The sequence below is a fragment of the Adiantum capillus-veneris genome, chromosome 22 (assembly GCF_014529385.1).
Source record: "Adiantum capillus-veneris isolate H3 chromosome 22, ASM1452938v2, whole genome shotgun sequence".
Lineage (NCBI taxonomy): Eukaryota > Viridiplantae > Streptophyta > Polypodiopsida > Polypodiales > Pteridaceae > Adiantum > Adiantum capillus-veneris.
This window is the reverse complement of record NC_140952.1, coordinates 55,323,326-55,337,254: the sequence shown is the minus strand read 5'-3', so window position 1 is coordinate 55,337,254 and position 13,929 is coordinate 55,323,326. Positions and strand designations below refer to the sequence as shown.

The following is a 13,929-nucleotide window of genomic DNA, read 5'->3' as shown; positions in this document are numbered from 1 at the left end:
CAGCAGACAGAGCTCCAGTCACAGCCTACGGACGACATCTACTTCGACTTGGCTCCCAGCACCGTCTCGTTATTTATAACGGGATGGTCCAGTGGCCCACCTCAGGGGGCCTGACTTGTATGCCACATGGAGTTGCAGAGGGAGGGGGGAGTACAGTCGACTATATTCTGGGACCCAGGGAGGCTACACACCTTATCACATCCTTCACCATTCCACCCATACCCATCGGAGCCGACCACACATACCTCTCTTTCTCCATCACCGGAGATACCATCCCACACAGCTCCACAGCACACACTCCACACACCACCATCCATTTCACACATGAGCTAGCCTCTCTTTACTCGGCCGAGGTTGAGCATGGCCTATGCCTCCTCCACCCATCCACACCACTCTCAGTTCTCACATCACATATCTCTTCCGTTCTCCACACTTCAGCTATTAGCTCTTTTCCACACACCACTCACACAGGACGCACCCCCCCCCCCCCCCCCCCCCCGGGACTATGCCTCAGAACCGCTGGTATGATGATGAGTGCAGAGAGCTATACCGACGCCTCCGTGCACGGCGAGCCTTAGGAGAGATCACAGAGAGAGAGGCCAGACGGCATATGAAGACGCTGACACGCCAAAAGCGGCGAGCATTCGAAGAGGCACAGGAGCTTGAGCTATACCGCCTATTCATGAGCATGGATAGCGCGACGGCATGGCGCACCCTGCGCGAGCCACGTCCGACTACAGCTATTGAGGATCCACAGATATGGCATGACTATGCAGAGCGACTTTACGAGGTGCCAGGGCAACCTCCTATCCCACAGCCACATGAGCCACGCCCCACGTGCTCCTCCTTCTTTACAGCAGAGATGGTAGAGAGGGCCATACGCCGCATGCAGCACAGACGATTAGCTGACCATACTGGATTACAGAGTGAGCACATCATTTATGCGGCCTCCACTATAGCCCCGTTGATTGCACATGTCTTCAACCGGGCTATAGGGGAGGGCTTCCCAGAGGAGTGGACACAGCACACCATAGTGCCTATCCACAAATCTGGCGACACCCTGGACCCAGGGAACTACAGGACTATCATGATTGGCCACACGATGGCCAAGCTATATGGAGCAGTACTTGAGGCACAGCTCAGCTGCTACGCAGAGATCGAGGGTTTACGAGCTCCAGGCCAGGCAGGTTTCAGACGAGCTTTCTCCACCACTGATCACATCTTCGTTCTGCGCTGCCTCATTGATGGGGCAAAGGCGCGGAAGAAGAGGCTTTACTGCTGCTTTGTGGATTTCCGCAAGGCCTTTGACACAGTCCCACGCGAGAGACTCTTCCAGTGCCTTCACAGCATTGGGGTACCAACAGAGATGATTTGGGCCATATATGCTCTCTACGAGAAGGTGACGGGTCGAGTTCGTTGCCCAGGCGGTTTTTCAGAGACCATTGCTAGCACCATTGGTGTTAAGCAAGGATGCCCACTCTCCTCGACACTCTTTGGGCTCTACATCGACGAGATCTCCGACTACATACTGCGAGCAGGGGGAGAGGGGAGCGACTTGGCAGGTACTCCGGTCCACATCATGTTATATGCTGATGATATTGTGTTGATTTCAGAGTCACCCGAGGGCTTGCAACGCCATCTTGAGGCCTTGGACGAATTCAGCACACACAGGGGGTTGACTGTGAACCTTGGCAAAACCAGGTTATGATCTTTCACACATCCAGTGCAATGAGGAGCGCTGCCACCTTCACAGCAGCAGGAGGACAGGTTGATGTAGTCACCTCCTATGTCTACCTTGGCATCACATTCACCAGCCTGCCTACCAGGACCCTTCACTATGAGGTAGGCTGCTGCTGACAGGATCACCCGAGGATATGCAGCTCTGGCCATGCTAGAGCGGAGATGCCACCAGGCACACTTTTAGGAGCCCCGCACGAAGGGGTGGCTTTTCGACACCTTAGTCACCCCGGCCTTGATGTACTTGGCGGCAGTATGGGCACCAGGATTGACAGCTGACCAGTGGACACAGCTTGAGAGGCCACACGTATGTATGATCTCACGCTTGCTCCGCAGCAAGAAGACAGTGCCACATGACATTATTAGAGCCGAGCTCGCCACACCACCCATGGTGGTAGAGGCACTATTCCAGACAGTCTGCTTCATCCAGAGGATGAGAGAGCTACCTCCTGACAGACTTACTCGTAGAGCATTTGAGGCAGCTATACAGCTATCAGAGAGTGGGCATGAGAGAGCATGGTACTCACAGGTCAGAGCATGGTTTGAGGGACACGGTCTTGACATGGAGAGCCTACCACCACTCCAGTACGACCCCCACTCACCATATGTTCACCTCTCTCGCAGTGAGAGGAACCTGGTATTGAGACAGGATCTGTGGCAACTATACACTAGGAGAGTCTGGGAGTCACCTGGCTTGGGGACGAGGATGTCAGATTACAGAGACCAGTTTCTCACCATATTGTCTGGGGGGTTCATACAGAGACCACGCTACATGGACACATATATGCCACATAGCTCACGGGTGGCGATTGGTCAGCTGAGAGTGGCTTCACACAGGTTAGAGATTGAGATCGGGAGACATACTGGTGTTCCCAGGGAGGAGCGAGTCTGCAGAGCCTGCACAGAGGAGGTGGAGAGTGAGGAGCACTTTGTATGTAGATGCAGAGCATACACTGAGATCAGAGGCAGGTATGAGGCCTTATTCAGAGGACAGCCCACTCTCCGAGAGATCATGGACTCTCGAGATCAGAGACAGCTCGGACGGTTCTTACTAGAGATACAGAGCCATCGGGACACACTACTACAGCCACACACAGCTACACAGACAGAGGGGAGACAGTCGCAGCTCACAGACTTCTTTCAGAGGATTGCCGCCCCTCCCTCACCAGACACTCAGAGGGAGTGACACTCCCACAGGCGGAGGTGAGCCGAGCTAGACGACGACCACGAGTCACAGGCTACAGGGCGCGAGCTCCCACCACCGACAGATCGAGGAGATCCGAGCCCGGGAGCGCCGTGCCACTGAGGAGCGAGTGGCCCAGATGAGGGCCGACCCGACAACTTTCATCCGGGTAGCCTTGGCACCAGACCCGCCCATGTACCACATCTTACATCCCCCCATTAGTACAGGATGGAGCTAGATAGCTTGATGCATTCTCATGATTGTACTACCTTGAGCATATAGACATGCATATACCCCTAGAGATAGAGCTCCATCCCTCCTCAGATACCCCACTACCTACATTCAGTTCAGTTTTGTATCAGTTTTGTTTCATTTGTCTTTCCGATAGACGGATGACATACACACCATGTACATTTGATTTGTCTCATAGGCCGATTTCGGCCTGACATAGACGTTAAAAATCTTTCTTTCTTTTCTTTCTTCTCTCTCTCTCTCTCTCTCTCTCTCTCTCTCTCTCTCTCTCTCTCTCTCTCTCTCAGCATGCTGGTATGGGGAGATGACATCATGGTTTCAGGCACATGGGTTCAGCATAGACAAACTGCCCCCTTCCAGTACTCACGGGATGCACCCTCTTTGACGCTCACACAATCCGAGATCACCAGGCTCATCCACCAGGACCTGACTCAGCTAGACAGCAAGAGGACATGGATATAGCCAGCACAGGAGCTGGGCACGAAGATGGCTTTCTACAGAGAGTATCTTCTCCAGCTCACGGAGGACGGTTTTGTGAGGAGACCCAGATACATGGACACTCACTTGTCTCATGGGATACGATGTGCTATTGGCCAAATACGCACATCTTCACACCAGCTGCAGATTGAGACTGGGAGATACAGCAGAGTACCAGCAGAGGCCAGGACATGCCCCATGTGTGACCTAGAACTTGAGACAGAGTTGCACTACACATGCCATTGCCCCGTCTACTGCATATATATATATATATATATATATATATATATATATATATATATATATATATATATATATATATATATATATATATATATATATATATATATATATATATCAGATCCACGACATTGTAACTTTCTGGTCTCATAGGTCACTTTGGCCTTTTGAAGACGTTAATATAACATTTCATCTCTCTCTCTCTCTCTCTCTCTCTCTCTCTCTCTCTCTCTCTCACGCAGCAGTCAGCAGCAGGCTGTTTTTTTTCTCTCTCTCTCTCTCTCTCTCTCTCTCTCTCTCTCTCTCTCTCTCTCTCTCTCTCTCTCTCTCTCTCTCTCTCTCTCTCTCAGCGCGAGCTGGCCTGTGGAGGGGACGACCTACTGCTGCTGAGGTGACGAGTTGCGTGCTGTGGAGGTGACGACGTGCTGCTGTTGTTGGGGATGAGCTGCACGCTGGGCAGGTGACGACCTGCAGTGGAGAGCAGCGCGCTGGGCCTGTGGGGTAGCAAGGTCAGCGGCAGCATAGCACCTTCAGCACCTGCAGCGACTGACGTGCATACCCGCAGCAACAACACACCCAGCTGCAGCCTTGCACAGAAATTTGCAACAGGGCAACACGCAGGTACTCACTCTCTCTCTCAACATTCAAGGGGATGGGCTGTAAACACTAGGCTTCCCGTGCGCTCAGCCTCACCTCCTCGAGCTCGACCATGGCACCTCTTGACAGGAAAGAAGTGGAGGACATGATAGCCAGAGCTATCACACAGGCCAAGAAAGATGCGGACAAGGCACTGAACGCCGAAGTAAGGAGGATGACGGAAAAGATGAAGCAAGATGGAGGATAACATCAGAGGCCTCACAGAAGAAAAGGAGGCCTGGAAGAAAGCATTCGAAGAACTCCGTGACACCTCCAACACGGAGATACACCGTATACAAGAAAGCATCAACCACCTCCGGATCTCGAGGGAAGAGGGGGAAATCTCGAGCTTCGAAGACATAGAAGTAGAGATCAAAAATAAATGGAAAGCAGACATCAAAGAAGAGATCCAGACAGAAATGGAGGCCAAACAATCGGGATGGGTGGAAGTAGTTAAAAAGAATATCAAGAAGGAGGTATGCGAGGAGGTTCACATGGGAGAGCACTTGAGGGTTCAGCTTACTCTCGAGGAGGAGCGATTGCGCCAGATGAGGAAACACAATGTTAGGATCACTGGCCTTAAAGAGGGACCTTCAGCAGAGGAGGATGCACGAGAGCTTTGTAGCCAACTAGGCTACAAAGAGACTATGCCTTTTACAAAGGCATGGCGAGCCGGCCGTGACACCACTCGAGCTCGCTCGTTGATCATGCAGTTACGAGGAGATGAGGACCGCACCACCTTTTTTCGCAAAAGGGTGCTCTTACGAGGCCTCCAAGGCGGCCATATCTTTATGGACGAGGACCTCACTAGGATGCAGATCGAGCACAGGAAATCATGCATGCCCAGGGTCCTTCAGGCACGGAAAGAAGGTAAAAAGGCCTTCTTTCGAGATGGTAGAATCTTCATCGACGGCCGCCCAATCTCATAGGGATTCGGGACCTATGAGACACATACACCAGCACAGGAGACACCACTCAGAGGGGCAGTCTGGAACTGCAATGGTTCTATATGGACACATCCGGAGCACCTAGAGGAGATCATCAGTGAGCATGACTTTGTATGTTTTACGGAGACACATGAGAGCCCAGAGAGAGGACTACCTGTAGTCACAGGATTCCAGTGGGAGTCGACTTACAGGACCATCACCAGACAGAGTACAGCTCGAGGGTCAGGAGGGGTGGCCATACTAATCAAACAAAGCTTACATAACCGGATACAGGTGATGAGTAGAGACGAGGAGGCATGCTATATGTGGGTACGGCTAGAGCTCACCCACGAGAGAGGGCTATACATTGCCATATGCTACTTTTCACCACATGGATCACGATATGCTATCCAGGACCCCTACTCCCGACTGTCGGAGGACATTTCTCACTACACATCACTCGGGGAAGTCCTCCTCATGGGGGACTTCAACGGGAGGACACAGAGCCGACACTGTGAGATCTATGATATGGAGCAGCCGGAGATCATGAGGGCACTTGATGCAGAGGACATGAGGGTGAGTAGAGTGTCTGCAGATGGGGGACATGACAACACTGGATATGGCAGACACCTTCTTGAGCTTGGCAGCAGGCACCATCTCGTTATTTTTATAACGGGATGGCGAGGTGGCCAGATTCTGGGGGGATTCACTTGCTTCCCACACAGTGGTGGAGAGAGCACAGTAGACTATTTGTTGGGCTCTACCCAGACAGCAGAGCTTATACACTCCGTCAGCGTTGCACGCACACCGATAGGGGCGGATCATACTTATCTCACATTCTCCCTTTTTGCTACACAGCTTGCTGACCCCCCCGCCTCCCCCCCTCACACTTACACTACCATTTCTTTCACTCATGAGCTCACTCCTGTTTATATACATCACCTGCATGAGCACCTTATACACTTAGACCCCACAGCCCCTCTGGACACACTCACCACACACATTACATCCATCTTACACGAGTCAGCCACTCAAAGTTTCCCACATCGCATACACACACACCCTCCACGCACTGGCACTATGCCACAAAACAGGTGGTACGACGACGAATGTCGAGATCTACACAGACACCTACATATACTGGAGATCAGAGGGGAGATTACACATCGCCAGGCTCAGCGCAAGATGCAGACACTTACCCGTCGTAAAAGACGGGAGTGGGAGGAGCACCAGTATTGGGACATCTATCATTTACTCATGAGCAAGAATAGTGCTGAGGCATGGCGTCGGATCAGACCTCCCAGGCCATCCACTCCTATTCAGGACCCAGCGGCATGGCACAGATATGCCGAGAGCTTATACGAGATCCCAGGACAGCCACCCATACCTACGCCATCGGCTACCCGACCCACATCATCTACTTTCTTCACCACCCACATGGTGAAGAAAGCTATATCCCACCTACAGCATGGGAGGGCTAGAGATCAGGCAGGCCTACAGGCAGAGCATCTTATATATGGTTGTGATGCATTGGCACCACTCATTGCCCACCTCTTCAACCACGCGCTTTCAAAGGGATTCCCAGAGTCGTGGACAGCGCACACCATCGTGCCTATCCACAAATCTGGGGATGCCATGGATCCTAGCACATATCGCACTATCATGATTGGTCCTATACTGGACAAACTATATGGCGCGGTTTTAGAGGAGGAGCTCAGTTCTCTAGCAGAGGGAGAGGGCATGAGGACACCAGGACAGGCAGGCTTCCGCCGAGCTTTCTCTACTATTGATCATATCTTCACCCTTCGTTGTCTGATCGACCAGGCACGGGTGAGGAAGAGGAGATTATATTGCTGCTTCGTTGACTTCCGCAAAGCATTTGACACAGTACCTAGAGAGAGACTTTTCCGATGTCTGGCTGCGCTTGGGATTGGAGAGGAGATGGCATGGGGGATCTATGCATTGTATGAGCATGTATCTGGCAGAGTGAGATGCCCGGGTGGATTATCTGACACCCTTGTGAGCACCATTGGTGTGAAACAAGGTTGCCCCCTATCACCTACACTCTTTGGTCTATACATTGACGAGATTGTAGACTTCATCTTGCACAGGGGTGGAGAGGGTGTGGATATTGCAGGGACTACTGTACACATACTCTTATATGCAGATGATATTGTCCTGATGTCAGAGACGGCAGAGGGACTACAACTACATTTGCAGGCCCTGGATGATTTCTGCTCACAGAGAGGACTCACGGTGAACCTTGGCAAGACCAAGGTTCTCATATTTCATACATCGGCTCAGATTCGCCGACAGAGTAGATTTACAGTAGCTGGAGGGGATATAGAAGTGACAGGCTCATATGTATATCTGGGGGTTACATTCACCGCAGCATCAGGGACCTTCTCCATGACATAGGCAGCCAGAGATAGACTTACCAGAGGATACGCATCACTAGCTCTGATGGAGAGACAGTGCCACCAGGCCCACTTCCAGGAGCCCCGGACGAAGGGGTGGCTCTTTGACACACTGGTCACACCTGCACTCATGTATGCCTCGGCCATTTGGGGACCGGGACTGGCAGACTCAGTATGGACATAGATAGAGAGGCCACAGATTATTATGATCTCCAGGATGATTCGCAGCAAGCCATCAGTTCCACACGACATTATTAGAGCTGAGCTGGCTGCACCACCGATGTTGGTAGAAGCACTCTTTCAGACTGTTTGCCTTCTTCGCAGCTTCAAAGATATGGATCCAGATAGGATCTCTCATAGAGCCTTCATTGCATCTAGAGAGATGGCACAGGCAGGGGACACTAGCTCATGGTATGCCCAGACAAGAGATTGGCTAGCTCAGCACGGTTTTGATATTGATAGACTACCACCACTCCAGTATGACACCCAGGCCCCGACCTATACCCTCTCACACTATGAGCGGAATAGGGTCATCAGACAGGAGATATGGCATACATATATTCAGAGGACATGGCGCAAGCCCACAGACACCCTACCTCCTAAAATGCTATATTACTATGAGCATTTTCTGAGGTTCTCAGAGCAGGGATTCATTGAGATTCCATCATACATGCAAGAGTACATGCCACACCGACTTCGGGTCAACATTGGCCAGCTACGAGTGTCATCACATCAGCTAGAGATTGAGAGTGGCAGAGCCAGAGGCATACCACGAGAGGAGCGTACATGCCGGATTTGCCAGACGGAGGTGGAGAGTGAGGAGCATTTTGCATGAGATGCCCAGCATATACAGAGCTGAGAGAGAGATATGGCATTGGAGACTCATTACAGCAGCATATGATAGGCCGAGAGCAGAGGAGGTTTGGCCAGTTCCTGGTTGCGGCTTTAGAGGTTCGAGAGCAGTTGTTACAGCCACGCCAGAGTCAGGATAGCAGGACACAGACTACCATCACACAGTTTTTCCGACGAGCAGGACCAGACCCCCCCACACTACCTACACAGAGTAGAGGGCTTACCCTTCTGCAGGCAGAGTCTCAGAGGGCACGTCGGAGACCGAGGCTCCCAGGATACAGGACACATGGGAGATCTCGAGGATACTAACCTTACACCATCAGTATCTAGAGCAGAGTCATGTACCAGCACCAGGAGATCCAGCATTCCAGAGATACCTGAGCAGGCCACCACCGAAGTACCACATTCTCTACCCTACATATGTTGCTTGTTTTTAGATACCTTCCCTATCATCTCATGGTGGTATCACCTTGCAGCCCCTAGTTGAGCCTGATGATGCGTGAGCACACCTCGACACGAGGACCCACACTATACATTGTACACCACATGCACCACCCTACCACACCCTCTTGCATAGTATAGGCTCATTTCAGTTTGTACCCTTTTTTTATTTTCCGATGCTTAGAGCATCAACACATGTATATGATATTGTCTCATAGGTCGAGTTCGGCCTTTCGAAGACGTTAATAAAGCTTTCTTTCTTTCTCTCTCTCTCTCTCTCTCTCTCTCTCTCTCTCTCTCTCTCTCTCTCTCTCTCTCTCTCTCAGCATGCTGGTATGGGGAGATGACATCATGGTTTCAGGCACATGGGTTCAGCATAGACAAACTGCCCCCTTCCAGTACTCACGGGATGCACCCTCTCTGACGCTCACACAATCCGAGATCACCAGGCTCATCCACCAGGACCTGACTCAGCTAGACAGCAAGAGGACATGGATATAGCCAGCACAGGAGCTGGGCACGAAGATGGCTTTCTACAGAGAGCATCTTCTCCAGCTCACGGAGGACGGTTTTGTGAGGAGACCCAGATACATGGACACTCACTTGTCTCATGGGATACGATGTGCTATTGGCCAAATACGCACATCTTCACACCAGCTGCAGATTGAGACTGGGAGATACAGCAGAGTACCAGCAGAGGCCAGGACATGCCCCATGTGTGACCTAGAACTTGAGACAGAATTGCACTACACATGCCATTGCCCCGTCTACTGCGAGATACGCGGCCACTTCCACTGCTTGTTCAGAGAGGGCTTCGAACCACTCTCCAGAGTCATGCTTTACGAGGATCAGAAATGCTTGGGTCTGTTTTTGCTCGAGCTACGCAGACACAGAGAGAGCATGATGAGGGGAGAGGCCAGCCAGTCTCAAAAGCGGATCACAGACTTCTTTAGAGCAGACACTGGACACCCGGAGGAGCTACTACCACAGGAGAGCTCGCCGCCTCACACCAGAGGCACACTGATCGACCGAATGACCGAGCTAGGGAGATCCAGACGCCCAGGACTGCGGAGGACTACACAGCATCGACGGAGGCTGCATCAGAGGATTTGGATCACTTTGGCCCGACATGCACGACGCCCAGTCAAGCTATTGACCATGGAGGAGATTGATGAGATCCGCCAACGACCGATGTTGGATCTTTTGTGATCTGTGATTTACCTATCCCACCCAGCGTTTCACACCTAGCTGTTTCGGATTCCATAGCATTTTATTCTGTCATTTTATCTTATTTTGTCATTTTCATTACTCTGACTTTGTAGCAGATCCATTGCATTGTAACTTTCGGGTCTCATAGGTCACTTTGGCCTTTTGAAGACGTTAATATAACATTTCATTTCATTTCATTCTCTCTCTCTCTCTCTCTCTCTCTCTCTCTCTCTCTCTCTCTCTCTCTCTCTCTCTCTCTCTCTCTCTCTCTCTCTCTCTCTCTCTCTCTCTCTCTCTCTCTCTCTTCAGACTTCTTCAGAGCAGACATGGGACAGCCGCAAGAGCCACTCCCACAGCAGAGCTCCCCTCGTCTCACACCAGAGGCACACTGATTGACCGAGCGATTGAACTGGGGACATCCAGGCGCCCGCGACTGCGAAGAACTACACAGCATCGACGAAGGCTACGACAGAAAATTCGGAGCACGCTAGCCAGGCATGCACGACGCCCAGTCAGACTACTAACCATGGAGGAAGTTGATGAGATTCGCCAACGACCGATGCTAGATCTCTTGTGATTTAGCTATCCCAACAAGCCGCCCATTTTTTGCTTAGTCTTTTGCTTGGTTCACATCGATCAACTTAGGAACCCATAGTATATATCTTTTTTTTGTACTGTTGTTAGGTTATTTTGTTACTCTGACTTTGTATCAGATCCACCACTTTGTAACTTTCGGGTCTCATAGGTCATTATAGCCTTTTGAAGACGTTAATATAATATTTCATTTCATTCTCTCTCTCTCTCTCTCTCTCTCTCTCTCTCTCTCTCTCTCTCTCTCTCTCTCTCTCTCTCTCTCTCTCTCTCTCTCTCGCTCGTAAATTAAAGCAAGCACATTACAGATTTCTTTTCACTAGATATGGGACAGCCAGAGGAGCAGCCACCACTGCAGAGCTCGTCCCACACTCATTCGACCACTACTGGCACTCTCATCGACCGAGCATTGGAGCTACAGAGATACAGACGACCGCGACTGAGGAGAGGAGCTACACAGCATCGACGGAGACTACAACAGAAGATTCGAGCCATACTCTCTCGACATCCAGAGTGCAAATGAGGATGGATCCTCACCATTTCTTCCATCTTTGTTTCACACACTGTTACATCCAGTTTACCGGGTACCTATTGTATCAGCTGCTACACCCACGTAGTTTTAGATTGTAGTAGTAGTAGTAGTATTTTGTTCCACTTCTAGTTCTTTTCTAGTTCTTTTGTACCCAGACATGGTATTAGATTCACTATTTTGTAACTGATTGGTCTCATAGGTCATTTTGGCCTTTTGAAGACGTTAATATAACATTTCATTTCATTTCATTTCTCTCTCTCCGCAACACAGGGTAGCCGCAAACCGTTTAGCGCCTTGAGGTAAGGGAGTAGTTCCCCCAAGGGGGTTGAGGGGGGGATCCCCCCTTTGCCGGGTAGCTCTCTAACACCCCCCCCTTTTTCTACATACACACCCGCACCATGACAGGGAAGCAGAAGAAGAGTTTTGCTAACATCCTGACACAACCAGATCGCATCCCTCCACCAATCATAAAACCATCAGGAATGGAATCTTACCTGCTACAAAAAATGAAGAAACTTGAGAATGAACTCAGTCTTGTCAAACAAGAGCTACAGAAGAAAGAGGAAGACATAGCAGACCTTCAAACAAAAGTACAAGAATTGACAACAAAGCAAAGAGCAATGGAAGAATTCCCACCAAAGGTTGAAGAAGACCAAGCTACAGCTAAGGTAACTCCACAAAGCTTTTCTGATGAAGTTTTGTCTGTTATTAAAGAAAAAGAGAGAGTACAGAGCATAGAAAGACATATTCGAATTGGAGGTCTTCCCGATTGGTGGGACACGCAAAGGCATGAAGATGAACAAGATGAATCTGAATACACTGTAGAGACAGATACACTAACTAAGCGATTGTCTCGGGTGGTCCCCTTCATCGATTTGGGAGAGCCAATGCATGTGGAAGTCAAAGGGAAACAGGCAAAGGTTTTCTACTATGATATGAAAGAAAAGATAGCAGTCATGAAGCAAACAAGGTCATTAAAAGGTACATCCATTTGGATATCAGATGAGCTGACACCTACCCAACTAAAGAACAGATCAGCAGAACTAGAAAAAGTAAGAGAAGCAAGGAAAAAGGGGAAGTGGGCAGTCTATAGAGGAGGAAGAGACATCATTAGAGACTTTGTCAACAAATCACCTCAAGAACAGGAGACTAAAGAAACCTGATTGCACATCTTTCTTTTCTTTATATGTAGAAAGCATGGGTAATACATGTTGTAATGGTAAGCTCATGACCATGGAGCTCTGAGCTACTGAGGTAGTTTTATTTTATTTTCATTTTGCTATGATGGAAGACAATGTAACCAAAGATGTATTCTGATCTGTCCTATAGGTCAGCTTTGGCCTCGACAGGACGTTAATATCTCTCTCTCTCTCTCTCTCTCTCTCTCTCTCTCTCTCTCTCTCTCTCTCTCTCTCTCTCTCTCTCTCTCTCTCTCTCGCTCGTAAATTAAAGCAAGCAATTGTGCAGCCAAAAACAGCCCAAAAGCTGCTGTCTGTACGTGCTGCCACGTGGCTGATTTTCCGCAGATTCCGGAGGTCCGTACGGCAGTGCCACATCAGCATACAGCCTGCATTTCTGGGGGTCCATTGCCAAGGGAGAGAGAGAGTGTGTGTGTGTGTACTGGGCAGCCACGTCACCAGTTTGTGACAGCACGTCAATTCAAAAGTTGACTCATGCAATGTGTGTTGCACAAGAGCGGAGCGGCGAGCCACTCCACTGCTTTGTGGAAGTAAAGTCAACCGATTTTTCCTTCACATCTTTTGGGGGTCCTGAAGGGCTAAAGGTACTCTACTGAGTGAAATTGTGTGCATGTACATAGGATATGTAATGTTATGGGTGGAATTCCTTAAAACTGATTGACTGATGTACTCTTTACAATTGTATATTTGTTTGAGCATGTGTGTAAGATGAAATGTACGTAGCTTTTTGTCCTGATTCACCTAAGAGGTGATATAAATCTTGAAATGACGAGATTTAGTATATCAAGACATCTACTAGAGATTAGTGCGATTTGGATGTGATTGCTAAATAAGTCATACTGATTGCGACTCGTGTCTGAAATCTCAATGGGGATAATGATGGGAATGTGATTATGATTGTTCAGTGACTAGAGTCTGTGTCTATTGAGCTACATTATTGTTTACTATCTATTTTGCAAGCGTAACCGAGGGCAATTACTCATCTCTAAAGGGGAAGGTGAAAGAAGGGGGGGGGGGGGGGGGGGGGGTGGTTGCGGAGCTTTCTTTTGGGCACCAAGCTTTTCTATCAGTTGTTTTTAGGCCCAAAGCCTTCAAAAATTCGCGGGGGTACACTCTCGCAGATCAGTGCATGGTTGCACACTTGCACATTGGACTCCCATTATACTCATGACTTATTAACATAAAATAAAGGGCCGCCAAACTTCGGGGCCAATACATCTTGGAGTGGAACTCCACC

The 13,929-nt window shown here is 49.7% G+C and overlaps 2 protein-coding genes and 1 pseudogene across 7 annotated transcripts in view; 2 read left to right on the top strand and 1 right to left on the bottom strand.

The window, feature by feature from the left end:
• Nucleotides 1-13,929, bottom strand: part of LOC147429388 (NEDD8-activating enzyme E1 regulatory subunit AXR1-like) — a 139,513-nt gene that overhangs the window by 69,926 nt on the left and 55,658 nt on the right. The gene's annotated exons all lie outside the window — the stretch shown is intronic.
• Nucleotides 4,238-5,454, top strand: LOC147429390 (uncharacterized; annotated as a pseudogene).
• Nucleotides 11,265-13,572, top strand: LOC147429389 (uncharacterized). The gene has a single exon (XM_086495612.1). The coding sequence runs from the start codon at nt 11,892-11,894 to the stop codon at nt 12,654-12,656; it is 765 nt and encodes a 254-aa protein (XP_086351738.1). The 5' UTR covers nt 11,265-11,891; the 3' UTR covers nt 12,657-13,572.